The following is a 16,417-nucleotide window of genomic DNA, read 5'->3' as shown; positions in this document are numbered from 1 at the left end:
AAAATGATGATACCACTCGAAACGGAAGCGCGGTACGAATGGCCTTTGGCGCCAGTCTCGATCCCTTCAAATCGATCGACAGACGGGAGATTAGTTCCGCGAGGAAAGCATGTTTTGCTACACGTTCTCCAAAAGTTCGCGATTTTACATCTTCTTCGGTACGATTATTCGATGGAAGTTCGATAATATTCGAGGACCACGAGGCTTGGCAGATTGCTCGCTTCGTATTCTGCGCGCAACTATAATAGACCGCGACGAAAAGGAGGATATAATGAGTCGACGTACACGGTCGGTGAAATTAATGGTCACGACGGGTACAGATGCACGTGTACGAGCTCGTTAAATTAAAACTTTCGCGAAAACAGTCCCCCACGACTGCTCCGCGGAACAGACGTAGACAAAGACGTTTGCGCCGCACAACAATGGACTTTTATTTCTTCTATTTTCCTTTTCCTCCTTTTTTCTTTTTTCTTGCCTGTGCCCCGTAGTCTCGTCTATTTCTTCTATAATTCCGGCATAAAAGGAAGGAAATTGCTGACGCGGGAATTTCACGATTCATAAGATATTCGAGAGGGCCGGTGATCGCTGAAAGAGTCCCACTATTCCAGAAATTCTGAAAGGGAGCCCAGGCATTGATTATATTCTCAAGAATGCGCGTACTCGACAGGGTCGTTAAACCCCGTTCACCTGGAGGAGGAAAAAACTAATACCGGAGAGAAACGGGAATGCGTGCAGGTAGTTTCGAGTAGTTAAAGATAGGAACGACGTTAAAGTGATCCGCGGAAGCATCGAGGGAATAATTTTAGCATTAATTTCAGCATCGATCATCTCTCGAAGAGTATCCGCGCGGAAACAGAAGGAGATCGAGGTATTACGTTTCATCGCTAATCTGAATCTCGACATGATTAATTCGAGTTAATAATAATATAGTATAATCTTACGTGTTCTTACAATATAACGTGTACGTAACTAGAAACGAGAGAAACGAGAATCCTCTCACGGCGAGATCGATTCGTAAAGAAGGGATGATGCGTCGATAGATATCTTCTTCTTTTCATCTAAATAACGCAACAGCGTTTTCATTTCAACCCACGTTGCCTCGAAAGAATTCACCTCTCGTGTGGTTCGCTATCGTTTCACGGTTCCATTAATGATTAACGCGAAGGTCAGAACGAAGAGAAGCGGTCAGATAAAACGAACTGAATCCGCAACCGCGTTAAACTGGACGCAAAACGATTCCATTCGCATAACGCGGCAGACTCGAATTCCGCAAAAATGAAATCTGAGCACGGATAGCCGCGACGTGTTTACAACGGGTCCATAAACGTAATAGCGCGACTCGTGGGCGGCTTTTGCCGGGTTGCCGTTTTAATCGTTAAAAGCTTTCTCGTGGAAACGCGCCCATCCGATCGGTACTCGCGACAATTTGCTAGCGGCGATTTAAATCCGCGACACGTCGAAGAATCCGACCACCCCTGCATCGAAGCTTTTAGCCGCGAAACGATTCACCACCCCGCGCTCTTTTCTCTGCGAACCACCCCTGTCAGACTGTCAACTATCCGACTTCTAGTCACGCCAGACATGCACGCTTTTTCTGTTGCTCAGTCACTCGCTAACAATCAGAGACAAGCTTCGCTTGTAATTGGTTGTGAAAATTTTGTGCTCGATGATTTCAGGAAATTTTAAGAGAGTGATATAAGAAGATTTTGCACCCATTGCTCTTTTAATGCACCCACGTAATTATTATTATTATTAAAACGTAATTATTATTATTACCACTGCACCGTCAACGTTTCCTTCTCCCATTCCACCCTTAAACATGCATTTGCCAAAATTACCGCAGAATTTCCGCGCAATAGTCCACGGTGTTCCGTAAATCAGCGCCATCCTTCAAAGCAAAAAACGTTCCCGCGAGTTCCTTCACGGGCCATAACCGTGAACTCCTTCCAGAATCGCGGCGGGCGAACGAGGCCACTTTTCGTACCGTTCCATTGGCCATCCAGCCCGTCTTGGACGCTACCATCGTCCGCGAGATGTAACGAGTACGCGCGCGAACGGGAATTACGCACGTACGTCATTACGTACCGTGGTGTAACGTATTCCAAACATGCGCAGAATGCTCGATAACGTCCGCCTTATTCAGTGTGGTGCCGCTTGTGGAAATGCATCACGGGAACAATCGAGCAGAGGTCGTTAAACCGTTTTATTGGCTCGGGCAAGAAATTTTCTGGTACATTTTGAGGGGATTTCGCGAATTAAGCGAGTTCCAGTTGACATCCTGTCCTGAATTACCATTGTAAATGGTCAATGCTCGTATTCTCGATGCATGTGTATGCATAGCGTCAGCGTAATAACCAAATTTCTTACGCTTTTTAAAGAAGTTGGTTAACTAGTTCAACCAAAATTTGCAGAAAATAAAATCATGAGTAGTAACAGGGGTTTCGATAAGAAGGAACGGTTGACGTTCCCTTTAAATAGAAGTTCTTGAAACTTTCCTATCAGAGTAGTAACGCTCTTCTTCTCATTGGCCTGGACCGCTTTACTTCCCTTTTATATATCTACTCCCTTTTCGAGCTACCTTTCGCTGCTATTCCCCAGCCACCTTGATGAAACTTCCTCGCGCTTAATTTTCCTCATTGTATTATTTAATCAATGCGGCCACCGCGCGGGAAACCAATCGCCTTATCGTGCGTAAGAGGCTTTCACCAGCCGTCGCTTCCGCCGCGCAAATGAGCTTGCATTCGGGATGCCGCTTCTTAGAAACGACCGAAAGGTGTTTCCAGGCTATTAAGCAGAGTGTCTTTTAAACGAGCACCCTCGCGCGCGGGATGCATCCCCTTCTGTTTCCTTTTTCCTCTTTTTTTGTTTCTATTCAGAGAGAAGAAACGCGAATGAAACGGCGGAGAAAAGGTCGCGCTGCGATCCTCTGATTTCGCGTAACGCTTCCTATACGTTCGTTCTATAATTTACGCGAACGTTCGCGAATCATTGGCGGCGTGGAAACGTCCAAAATGTCGCTGCTCGAATCTGGGTTAACGATCGGCTACAATTTCCTCTCGCGTTTGCTCGAGAATCGAGAAAAATGTCATAGAAGGAAAATGAGGCAGATGAAGACGCCCCTCACACATACACACACACAGAGAGAGGGAATTTAATAAAAGAATGAGAAGAAGGAGAGAAGCCGATTCAACGGACCGAGCCGACGATCAGAGGCGCGAAGGGGGTGGCCTGCTCGGCTATAAGATTGAAGATTGCGCGTTTTCCGTTCGAAAGCTCATCAATCGGTCCTCTGCGCGCTTCTGCTGAGTAGAGGAATCGTTACTCGGACAAAAGCTCAAAGCCCCGCGAAAACGAATTCTGTAACTCTTCCGTGGAGCTCTCACAGATCCTGGGCACTACCGAATGGCATCAGCCGTTTATGAAATGGGATAGGTTGGACCGAGAGAGATCTTTACCATTCTCGTTCGTCCTTCGTTTGTCTTAACTCGAGCGGAACGAGGTCTTAACTTCCTAAAATCCTTCGAGTCCTCGTAATCTCATTCAATCCTTGATCACATCGACGTACGATCATTGTTGCACCAACGATGCATTAATTTTTTCTCTTTCAAACGAAGGTACCTTTTAGTTACATGTTCGACGAATTGGAGGATTGAAAGGGAAACGCAACGATCGAGCACCACAGCCACGAAGTTTTTCACTCGCGGCGTTTATTCGATTTCCCAATGACTTTCCTTCGGGTGGTATCCGCTAGCGAAGCGTATTCGCGTTTCGCGAAGTTGTAAAAGTTCTCCGTTACTTCGGCCAAGAGTGCACATTACCAGTTAAGTATTAGACGATAACACTGGCGGCTTTAACAAACCTTGTTAACCCTAAACCCGCCTGTTACCAAGGAACTACTCGCCTTCGTGGCGATGTAGTTCAATATTCCTCCTCCAAAGTATCCATCCAAGTTTTACGCCGCTCCAGTTTTTCGTCGTCGCAACACGCGTGAAATTATAATGTTTCGAGCTTTTTCTTATTGAAAAATTCTATTACGTACCTTCGACACGTGCCTTCCGAAGAGAACTTGTTATGCATAACGGAAAGTTCACTTCAGAAGCCATTCGAGAATACCTGCTCCCCCCCGTGCCGTCGACTTATCGAACTTTCACAATCCAGATATCACAAAAGATCGAAACAAAGTACCAATCATCCGAAATATCAAGGCCCGTTCCGGAGCAAGTCGTTTCTTCTCGTGGACCAATCAACCATAATACCCTCGAAGAAGTTATCGATGCACAGCACGGTCAGCGGACTTATTAAATATTTGCCACGCTTCACGGTCGATCTCCGGTTCTGTCGTGTCCGCGAGTAGCCTGGGTCCGTGCTTCGATTCTGCCGCGGACACGCATAACCCTCTCGATTGTGCTGGACCCGCGTCGCGAATGCTTCACGACACGCTCGTCGAATTCGCGCAGCGGCTCGTTAGAAACGCGTCGCGTGATTAAATTGTCCGAAACGAATGGGGCGATATTCCCTCCCGACATAATGGCCACGCGTTCGAGCGTGCAGCGGACATTAGTCAGCCGCTGAAGAAATCGAGACTCGCGGACCGATCTGTTCGACGCGTGCATCGTGTTTCAGGAATGTGTTGATTGAATATTGGAAAAGTGATTTCGTCAGCGTTTCGTCGATTTAATACAAAGGGCGAGATTACCCGTGAGATCCATTTGTGTAACGTCTCCATTTGTTGGAGTTAATGGGACTGCGAAATCTAGTCATAGAATCGCGTCATTTTCTCTATCACAGTAAACGCCTGATTGGTATCGACGTATTAATCGGATAGAATTTCGATCGCTATTAAACTTCCTAAACAGGCGATTGTTTGCATCACTTGGAAACTTTGAAGAGGTTAATTCGCCTGACCGAGGTGATTTATTGTTTATTGCTCGCAAATTGAATTGCTGATCGAGATTCGGGCTCGCGGATCTGTCATTTGCCGGCTGAACGCGTCAACCGATTAAACTGTTATTTATAGGCTAGTATAGATGACAATTTCGCTATCCGAGATAATGAAACGTTATTGTACATTCTGCGAGAAATTGCAAAAGAGTCTACAAAATACTTGTTCCCGTCGTACCATCTACTGGGCTATAAATTTCTCTAAACTCACTTTCCTTTATCGCGGTTATTCTTGTCTCAGAACGTAGGAACGCGTCTTCGAAAAATTGCGGAGAAAGATAAGACCAGCGGAAAGATAAAAGTTCCCGATATTTCGAAAGACGGCACACTCGATTTTCTAAATAAAAATTGGAACTCCAATCCTCCATTCTTCGAGTCGAGGCATTCCATCCCCCGAAACGTCAGACTCTCGATCCAAGTAATAACGACCGACCTCGATTTTCCCTCGAACCCATCCAGATGTCGTCGCTTAATAAAGCGCGCGACCAGTTTAACCGTTACGAATCCTCATACCAGTAATCGCTAATAACGATTAGGATGGTCGATGTTGCGTGGACAGACGTGGACCAGCACGGGGACGAGTAACTTCGAAACTTGCACGTCCTAGACGAGCGCACGAAACTTCAGACGAGGGAAACTCGATCCAACATTGATTATTCGAAAGTTACCGATTCGCAGCGGTTGAAACGCGTCGGTATATTCGTTGGCAATCGTGGGATGCCAGGTGGGAAACGATGTAACAAAGTTGATGTTGTAATTACGTGGACGCCTGTAGAGTTGCAAAGTTGATTTAATAGCTGATCGTGATGTCCAATGGGTACTCGCGTCGTTGGCCGCAACACCTGAAAGGGAATCGAAGTATTAGAACAAATAAAGAAGAAATTATCGATCGATACCAACTATTGTGTAATAAAAATTTCTGTTTCTCGTAAGTAAAATGCGTACGTCACAGCAAACAACGATTTCATACCAATTCCACAGCTCCCAGTGATAATGCCATGCGTTTCTATTACATTAAAGTGAATTTAATTTACGTCGCAAAGAAGCTCCTTCCGCCTTCAACTTTTTCCGTTCGCCACCCTCCCGCTGGTTCCCATTTCCTGTCTCGTTTGCGCTTGACCTGTACCCCGTCTGAAAAGTTCCGCGGGACGTGTCTCTTGACATGGAAAAACAGAGTTCCTCGTCGCGGGAAAACGCTTCTTCGTCCGCTACAATCCCGAAAGAAATTAAGTCCGTAATGTTGTTTAGGCGAGAAACTGGGGCGTGAAAAGCGCCTCGCGCTTCGTTTCAAGGGGTGCGCACTCGTATCTCTCGCAGTCGCCCGTGTTCCCTTCCCTCCACTCTCTCTCTTTCTCTCTCTGTCGTTACACGGCGACGTAAATCCCTCGTACAAGTTGCCGTTCACGGTAGCGAATTTAATATATTCTCCCCTGCCACGGGCTGCTATTAAACGCAGCACGTGTCTGCGCCTCGAACCCCGTTCACGGTTGAACGAGCGACGAAAACACGTGTTACGCGTGCTCCGCGGCTACGCGTCGATGAGGAAGGGCTTCTTGCGTATGGAATCTCTCCTCCCGATCAATCTTCGATAATTAATTGACTTTTTATGCCGCGAGTACGTTCCTGCAACGTCATCGTCGGGAAGGTCAAAAACCCGGGACAGTCTGCGAGGAAAAAAGAGAGGAGTCCGTTGCGCATCGGTACGTGAAACGCGTTCTCCGCTCCGGCTTATTTAATGCAAATCAGCATTCCACGACCTCGAAGTACAAGTTTCCGCGGGGCAGCTGAAACTTTTCCGTTCTTTAAGCGCGGCAGATTACGCGGGTGAATAAATCGGCCGCTATCTTAGCCGTCGCACGGTCCTCTGCTCGCGTGCCACGGCTACTTCTTTGCTAACCGGACGGTGAAAAAACCAAGAGTGGCCAAGAGTGCATCGCGATTCCGCAGCCGTGAATTTCACCGAAACGAGATTATAAATAACCAACGCGCGCATCGGGTTCCCGCTGGGCTGAATTTCGCCCCGGCACCGATAATTAATCGGTATCGCGAAATTACGAGCTCGATATTACACCAATATCAGCGCGTCGATACGGTCAGCCGCAAAAGTTCGCGCGTACATCCCTTACGGATTTTATCTGTCCAGAGGAACCAGCGTCCCCGGTATTCTCAGCGAAGGTATCAGAAATATTCCAGATAATGTGAAATTATTGCCTCACTCTCCGCGAGGTGCTTGAAATTTTTGCTCGTTCTTAAAAACCAGCATTGTACTTTAAACGGAATCGCTTGGACTTCTGCTCGGGACTGTACGCGTGCGCGCGTACGGGTACAACGATCGAGCACGCGAAAGATCGGGATTAATGAAGACGCTGCAGCGAAATCCAAAGATGCAATTACTGACAGAACAAATCGGGGGTAATCTTGATTACGATCTACATCTGGGGGCTCCCGTACGTAACATCGCGGACTGCTAATTAATCGAAGACCCCGCCACGTTCTTCCCATCGCTTCCTCTTTATCCATCCTCGCCGGGTATCGGCCGCGTTATCTTTTACATTAATACAGCAATAAACCCACCGGCCGATCCATTGACGGCGTGCACGTTACATCGGGGCAAAAACCGGGCACCGTAGGCTGCGGAATCTCGCAAAAACGAACGAAGACACGCGGAACAGCGCGCCGCGACGTGTTAACACGAGGAATGCGGTCCAATTTTTGCGCTATCCGACGTTGCCTTCCACTGGCAAGTCGCCATGTACGTGCACGTCATTTCATATCGGTCCTTGTTGCCAGCTATCTCGCGAGGCAGTTACGCCACCTCCGTCTTACTCGTTCCTGCGATACGGCTCCCCCTTCTCCCTCATTTTCGCCTCCTTTTTTATGCTTCTTTTCTATTAGCACTCGTTCTCATCCGGTTCACGTATTTTCACGGCTCTAGCGGTACCGTGAAAAGGGTCAGCGATAATGCGACGATTTTCATGTATCACGCTTGCGCGTCATTCGTCGAAAAGGACGAATCAGGAACTATTTGCTTCTCTTCTAAAGATTCTCATTTAAAATCGACGCGATCTTCTTACATTCGTGACTTTATATTCAGAAATATATTTATTTTCACGATTCGTTTTCACGTTTCAGGAAACATCAGGACCAAGGCTGTGCTCGACGTGGAGTCCAAGAGAGGATATTGGCTGACGGTGTACGCGCAGGACCACGGCGTGGTGCCTCTCAGTTCGAGTTTGCAGGTTCGTACGGAACTTGTGTCGCATCCAGATATACACATCCAGGAAAATTAGTGGAATTTACTTAAATTTTTTTTTTATTCCTCGAATATCGTGACGAGCATGAAGCAGAGCTCCGAGAGTAACTCGAACAGATCCTACGTTCCGCGAATAGCGAACAGGGTCTTGCCTCGCGGACCTAGGAGCTCTCTCTCTCTCTGTCTCTGCTCCGCTGAGGGAAACTCGGCCAACTGTTTCCAATTTTGCAGCCGTGCGGCAATTTTTTTCAATTTTTTCGCTTAGTAGCAGCAACGATGGGAACGTTTCCACGTCTCGTAAATAATTCACAGCCGGGTTCCGTGCAGGTGTACGTGGAGGTGCTGGACGAGAACGACAACACCCCGTTGACCGAGGTCCCCGTCTACTATCCGTCGGTCCCAGAAAACTCGCCAGCCGGCGTGAACGTTCTGCAGATACGAGCGTTCGATCGCGACGTCTCGCCACAGCAGTTCACCTTTTCCATCACCAGCGGCAATCCAGAGGGTTATTTTCTCATCAACTCCACCACCGGTAAGTTCCACATGGTCAAGTCGCGAAATGGGGTCGATATCGTGCCAAGGAATCGAAGTAGATCGAAATACTTGCCGCGAGCTGAGCGTAATCAGATCAATTCGACGCCGCGAGATGGAGATTTCAATGCCTGGCGCGCGAAAATTAGTCGCGCTCGTTCTGACAGATCGAAATTTCAATAGTTTGCTAATTTTATTCGTAACATCTCATGTTTAATTTAGCATTTGCGACTGTTTTCTGTCAATGATTCATCGTCAATCGTTTATTAACGACGTTCGCGCGGTCGTTCGATCGTGAACACGTTTCCCGCGAAAGTGACTCGGTTCCGACGGCGGCGGAAGACCCGCGGTGGCCATTGTTTTCGCCTTACGCGGTAACGCATGCAAATTCGCCACGATCGAGCCGCCGCGATTCATTATTCATCGTTTCTGCCGGAACGGGCGTGGAATTATGAAACGATGAAAAGTCAGAAACTCGTTACGTCGAGGGGAAAAAAGCGATTACCGGCGGGCGGTTATATTACGTAGTCGATCGTTTGAGACGGTGCAAGAATGTACAAAGGGGTGGGGCGTAAATAGGCACGCGCGCGAGCCGGACGGGAGCTAGAATCAATTTTAATGCCGGACAATTTGCGATACAAATTCGATTCGAGCCCCACTCCTCCGAATAATCTTGGCGATCGAGCGGCCGATTAAATCAGACTTTCAAATGAGCCGCGGGGGAGTGAAATTGGAGTTTTAATTCGGGCGAGGCGAGGCGAGGCCCCGTGGCAAGTGGCCTCGGTTATCGCTGTCTTCATTAAGCCGAATCTTTCGTCTAATCGTCAATTTACCGTTAAAGGGTATGGAAATATCAGGAGCAGGCCGAATAAATCTTGTTTATTGGGGTATTACACGGAGCCGAGCCGAGGCGCGTTCAAATTGGCGCACGTGCACCCGCGATAATTTCCCGGCTGACTTTTCATCTCAGGCATTCGCGGCCTTTAATTAGGGGAGGGAGATCCTGCAACATCGGGGCCGAAAGCGTTAAATCGCATCGTCTGAATATTAATGAAAGCTACCGCGACGTATTGATAAAACCTGGGTCCGTCGAATCGACGATTCATCTATCAAATAGATTCAACGACATAATGCATCGATAATACAATTTAAACATAACATCGACGCGCTAGTCAATTTACTGGATAAACGAAGGATTAATTAAACTCAGTTTAAATCGTCATTAATCACAGATATCGTTCGTTCGCTCTTGCCTTCCGTCAGACTGCGAACCAACGTATCATCGCGTTCCTCGTTTTTGCGAAGCGTTTCGATAATAATTAGTCCAGCTTCGTACGTAACCAGAAAGGTGTTGCACGTATCCGCGGACAGTATCGAGGAATTGAATCTGATCGAAGACGAAAATCGGCGAGCCGTTCGAGACCGCGTCCTCGTCGGCCCAATTTTCTCCGTGCCGGTTAATTACGAACGGGCGGACGCGGAACGAAAGTCCCTCGCGATCGAAATTACACATCGGCCATTCGCAGCCAGGCTCTGCCCGCGTTCGTTCCGCGGCCAGCATCGCCTTCCCTCGAGAAGTTTCGTAAGCGGCCATTTATCCGCGGCCATCTCGAAGATCGATGGGAGGCGGCGCGGAAAATTGCTTACACCGGCTAAAAGACGGCTTGTAATTAAAAAGTCGACCGTCCGCTGATTCGTATTCATCAGTCTTTCCAGAGCTGCGGGAAACTTTCCCGCGGATTGTCGGCCGAGAAATTACGAAAAAGGCTTCCCGTCTCCTCGTCTCCTCCCCATCTCTTCGATCCCCTTTCATGCTCGTGAAAGGGGAGAGAAATGTCTCTGCGAACGGAAATTTCGCAGTCGGATGAAAGCGCTATACTTTTCGCTAAAATTTAATTTCTCACATAGCAGAGATACGGCTGCACATGAAATCATTCTGTGCTAGTAAAAAATGAGAAAAGACGCAATCGAAAACGCATCGTCGAATGTTTGCGTAGCTGAAAACTCTGGCTATTAAAAGACGAATCGTATCTCGTCGAGTGTCGTTGGGTTATCGAGCCAATGCTTCTGCGTAATTGACAAGAAATATTCTTTGTCTCTTGTTTCGTCGTCTATTCCTGGAATACGTTTACGCGACGATAAGAACGCGTATCGATCATCTTTTTATTTTATTAATCATTAGAGGGGTTTCAATCGTTCCACATATAATTTTGTACTTTCTTCTTTTTTTGTAATGATCCGTGTCTTATAAATCGTTTATCCTTTCATCTCGCGGACGACAAAACGATAGGTTTAAAGGGGGTTAAAAATGGGAAGGAAAGCTTTGCGAGCGTAGTAAAAAAAAAAAAAAAAAATAAGGAAAACTAGAGAGCTCGTATAATACTAAACCCACGATATACCGTTGCGACGGTCGAGGATCGCTGGTATATATCGATCTCGTTTTTATTTCGTATAATGAACGACGTTTCGGTTGACCGACTGGCTTGGAAATAAATTGTAGTCCGTGATCCACGGTGGTTTCTTATGTACTTTCTCGCGTATCGCGTGTTCCGATGCACGTACCAGCGTTTCCCGTTCGCCGGGATCGAGGTGGACGAAGAGAGTCGACTTTTTGCTAGGGGGATAACTCGATGCGCGAAGAGGATCCCGGAGTATGATCTTTATTTATGAGAAATCGCGGCGAGATTGAGGCGATGAAGATGTTGGGAAACCCGCGGTTACCAGAGATCGGGTTCTGGAAGGTGGCGTGTCAATTTTTACTTTCATTTTTCAATCTCTGCATTTATATCGCTGCTCCAGCTGCCGTGATATGAAACTATCGACGATCGATTCTTAGAAAAATCTGTCTAAAGAGCTAATACATGTACGCGAACTTAATTAAGAATACGCGATCCTAAATTGCCACGAAACATCGTCAGGTTCGCAATTAACCAGCCCACCAATGCGCACCGCCATCTTCCTTATTCCATCAAGATTCAGCTGGCAAGCGGAGTTCCATCAGCTCGTCAGCCAACAACCGCAGAACTGCCAGCTTTGTGGAATCGAAATTCATTTCCTACTATCCCGCGGATATATCCCGGCTCAGCTGCGGAAGCCTAGAAACGCTTAGCTTCCAGCCAGCGTTCGATTCAGCGTGTTCGACGCGTCGAATTCCCGGTGGCGACGCGAGGGATCGGCTTACCGGCGCTCGCGATGGAAACGCGGCCGATCACGCAACGCTCGACGCAATTGGTCCTCTCCAACGTATTTACCCGGGATTATTACGCTTTGTCACTGTCGAGCCACCGGATCAACGGATCAGAGAAAAAGGCAACGGCCGTCCGCATTCGAATTTCATCTAATCGCTGCGTTTCATACGTTAAGCTACGCGTTCGCCGATCGCGTGAAGGGTTCGCGTGTCCTCCGGCTGAGAAAGGAATTACGCTGAAATTATAAACTAATCTTTCGAATGACTGTACCGATCGAATTTGCGGAATTCGTGGCGGCGTGCGATATATCTCTTTTGCGCGTTTACCACCAACGCCATCGTCCACGTGAAAACTACCCTGTTAACCCGCGCAACCTACGCGAGAATCCGGTGCATAACGCGATTGAACGCCTCGAATAATTTCTCTCGCGAGATCGTTTCCCCTTTCGCAATGGCAGATTTCAAAAGATATCGAGAAACCGTCCGGCGGTGAAATAAAATCGCAGATGTTCGCCAGATAGGAGGGAACCAACCTGTTCTCCACGGACGCGCGCGCCTACTCGCGTACAAGCTTTTCTCAGGCCGCGAGATATTACACGGGTGAGAGAGTCCTGGTATCAGATCTAATCCCGGCAATGGCGTTTCTAAAACGGCATCGTTATCCGTTATTATTCCTCGTGTTTCTTTAAATAAGAACAATATCCCAGTTGACCATAAATGCAACGTTACCGCTGAACGAGATCGCGCCGCGCTGATACTCCGCCTGCAATAACTTACGCAATCTCGTCCGTGGCCGTTTCGTCGCCGCTTTATCGCCGCGGCTGCTTCTTCGTCGGACTCGTTCCTACGTAGGAGGCGGGTTCGTTGGCAAACCTACCTCGTTTCCGGCCGCGTCTACCTGCGTTCGAACCAGAACTGTTATTAAACGGAATTATATTGAACTTTGCCGTAATAAAATTCCCTCCTAGAAAAAACCATTTTCCATCCGTGCATTTCTATCGTGCCTCCCAGCTCTACCTTTCCCTTCGCTCCTCTCCCTCTCCCATTTCAAACCTGACGCAATTCTCACTTCGATCCTGGGAATCAATCAGAAACTACAAATCCCAGCTTGCGTCGATCGATAGTATGCGCTCGCTAATGACCGCATCATTCAATTCTATAACCTCGCGTACGTCGCGCTCGTGTTTCTTCGAACCTAAAACACTTAGCATTCCCCGCGAGAGGTCCTCTCCCTCGTCTATAATTCATGCAATCAAGCCTCGCTACCAACTTCGCGTCTTCCCATTCTCCCGCAAAACCAACCGATTGCGTCAGCTAGCAAATCGCTAACCGATTACGCTGACGCACGCGTGCCTGGGAGCCTCTAATCGCCAGCGATCAATTTCGCGCTCGCGAGACGGAGAAAGTGCACGCGCGCCCGCACGTTCGCGGCTTACGAAATGCCCGATGGATCCCCGCCAGTTCCTCCGCGTACGCCATTTTATTTCGAAGCCCATCGACTCGTTCCCCAGGGCATTTATCCCGCTTACGATCGCGTTGAACGTTTCGCGGAGGTTTCGAGATGTTGGCGAACGTTCGCGACGAACGTTCGTCAAATTCCGTTTAGGCAAACATCGCTTATAGCGTGCTCCGTTGTTGGCGTTTCCCCTCCTCTTGTGTAAATTGCTCGTTTGTTTTGTCAAGAATGCACGGTTTGTCTCAAACACAATGGTTCAAATTAGTCCACGGAGAGCGACGTTGCATTCGTCGGGGATCTTCACTCTTGCTTGTTACTGGATGCTCTATAAGTTCATTTATTACCTCGCTTCAACAGTTTTTGCACATTTTTACTGCCTTCTTCTTGTTACTTTCGAGTCTTCGCTCTTTTGCTCCTCGCACTCGGCTACATCCGTTTATATTTACGTTTTAATACATCGCGTTACGAGATTCACCGGCGACTTCATAAATTTTCATCATCACATTTCTGACACTCGAAACATCACACTCTTGCCTTCCCAAAATTCGCATACAACAGTCTCTGGCCCTGTTCATTTACAGCGGACGTACATTCTCGGTCTGGTTCATTTATGTCCGCAATTTTGTTCCTTTATTTGCATTCTGACGTACCATTTCTTTCTTAAGTCACTTAAGTCACCAGCAAAAACTTTCCGAGAATCGCAGAAATTGTTGAAAATTCCGGAATGCTGGTATACACGTAACACACTTATAACGTAGCGCCAGAGAAAATGTAATATGATATAACCTGATGTAACTGAAAGTAGAAACCAGCTGACGTAGATTTTTTCGACTCTGACGATTTACAAGTCAAAACGACGCATAATAAGATAGGGGGTAAGAAAAAGCTTGGGCGCTTTTAAATTCTCGCGAAACCTCGCTAACACGCGAACCCTCTTCGCACCTTAAAATGCACTCGTGAACACCTCACTCGATTCGCTCATGAAAAATTCTCCTCCGCGCCGCATGCATAACCCGCGTACGCAACATCATTCACCCGTTGCATTTCCTCGTCAGCGTCCTCGGCGCAAACGTACGCGCGAATCCGAACGAACGCCCGCGAGCCGTCTCGAGGAAAATCGCGGTTGACAACGCGTGGAAAAAATTTCCTCGTGGGAAGCTCGCAAGCTTTCCGCGGAGCATTTTTCAGCGTGCGTCATAAAGCTCGCTGCTCTCCTACTCTTCCACGGGATCTCGAGGATGAACGCCCTGGCCTCTCCTCGGGGAATCCGCGATTCCTGGATTCCATCCACCGCTACTTCCTGCGGAGGCTCGATCGCATCGCTCGTAATATCGCGAATAGTTTTGATTTCCGATATCGAATTTTCCCGCGGCGGGAGTTGCCCGCGCCCACGTCCGAGTGAATCGACCAGGGCGACGTCGTCGACGCGATGAGGCTGAGTGATGAAAACGGAAAGCAATTATTTAAATGCGTTCCACGCCGCGGAGCCCTCTGTTCGTTCTCGCTGCTTCTAACCTTTCCAGCATCGAGCTCTTCTCGTTCTATCATTTTCCCGTTCCTCTTCTTTTTTTTGCTTTACTTCTTCTTGGCCGCCGTTTTTCAAGGTGCGGTGACCTTTCCCGTGATCAGCTAGTGTCTGGAGGATGTCACGAACGATCATTACTATCGGTGGAGCTTTAATGGCCACATGAAGATTATTAATATGTTTTTAATGTATGCATATTGTTCGTACATTTTTCAGTGGAGTTATGTGCTATCTGATGGGGATGAAAATAGATAGCGCGGAATGAATCATTTCAATTTAATATTCTCCGACGTTGCTTCTTTGATGGTTTTAAAATTGCCGAGTATTCTATATATTTTAAACGAAGCTTCTCGAGAAAACCGATAATTGAATGTATCCACCAATGGCCGCGTTATATTCGAACAAAATGTAATAACGAATATAGAATGAAAGTGATATCTCTAATAGAAACAGAAGTTTTATACTTTTGTTTCGACGCGCGCGGTTCTACGTTCGCACACGTGCAGGAGAATCAGCAAAAGCCCAGAAACCTCATTTTCTTATGCTTTATGAAAGGTTCGCTCCATTATTCAACGGTTCCCCGAAACGTCCGACAAGCTCGCATCGGCGACCATAGGGAAAATCATCTCCAGTTAAACGTGGCCGAGGCGAAACGAAAAAGACTCGCCTCAGCCGAGACACATCTCGTCGTTTACATATCTTAGCTTTGACGCGGCTGCAGAGCGCTCGTAAATTCTGCAACACCCTTTTATATACTCGCCCTGTACGTTCGCCCGCGTCGTCTGATCCTCATCCCCACAGCCCCGTTTTTCCTGTTTCTGTCCGTGATTCCAGCGAGAAAGGCGGACGGAACGTCGGCCATTATTATCCCTTTGCACTCCAAGCCATTCTGGACGTCAACTACTAGCTACTCCACGCCACTTTGTTTATTCTTTATAATTTTGTAAAGTGCGATAACGTTTGAAACACTCCCACCATTTCAGAAGAACATGCATTTCTACAAAAGTTATGCTGGAACAAGTTAACGTCCTCCGAGAGGGAACAGTTGGGTGCAAAGGGTTGTAATACTGGCTTCGCATCGAATCTGCACTCCCAGAAAGTCTGCGAGGACAACAATGTCCACGTGTTTAGTCCTTTCGAATTTCTTGCGCGAACTTCTGTACGATCGTGCTGATAAATTCACCAATTTACACCAGCGATGCCTTCCACGCGCTGCAGTACACACGTGCGCGCGTTCCAGTGCGAAAGAATAGAAACACAAAGGGAACACTTGAAACTGAACGAAAACGCTAATTAAATATTCGCAACTGTGGAACAGCGTAATCCTCGATTCAATTTACATTCGTATTATTCGTACGCCGAGTGAAGCAGCCATGAAATATCCAGGAAACATCACAAGAGAGGAGCCAGGCGGATGAAGTTTTATAATTAGCACACGCGTTTCACCGATAATTAGCCGGGCGCGATCATAGTCTCGTTTCAGAAATTTCGCAGCTGAGGGAAATTCGGTCGCCCACTCCGGCG

The 16,417-nt window shown here is 47.6% G+C and overlaps 1 protein-coding gene across 7 annotated transcripts in view; it reads left to right on the top strand.

Moving 5' to 3' along the window:
• Positions 1 to 16,417, top strand: part of Kug (FAT atypical cadherin kugelei) — a 484,763-nt gene that overhangs the window by 422,758 nt on the left and 45,588 nt on the right. For all 7 annotated transcript variants that reach the window (XM_076910965.1, XM_076910968.1, XM_076910967.1 and 4 more), the window contains exons 4-5: positions 8,074 to 8,180; positions 8,522 to 8,726. In XM_076910965.1, the coding sequence (XP_076767080.1) occupies positions 8,074 to 8,180; positions 8,522 to 8,726 (312 nt within the window). The remainder of the gene's footprint in view (positions 1 to 8,073; positions 8,181 to 8,521; positions 8,727 to 16,417) is intronic.

The sequence above is a fragment of the Xylocopa sonorina genome, chromosome 3, assembly GCF_050948175.1.
Source record: "Xylocopa sonorina isolate GNS202 chromosome 3, iyXylSono1_principal, whole genome shotgun sequence".
Classification (NCBI taxonomy): Eukaryota; Metazoa; Arthropoda; class Insecta; order Hymenoptera; family Apidae; genus Xylocopa; species Xylocopa sonorina.
Note: the sequence above shows the minus strand (reverse complement) of the source record. Positions and strands in the feature narration are given on the sequence as shown.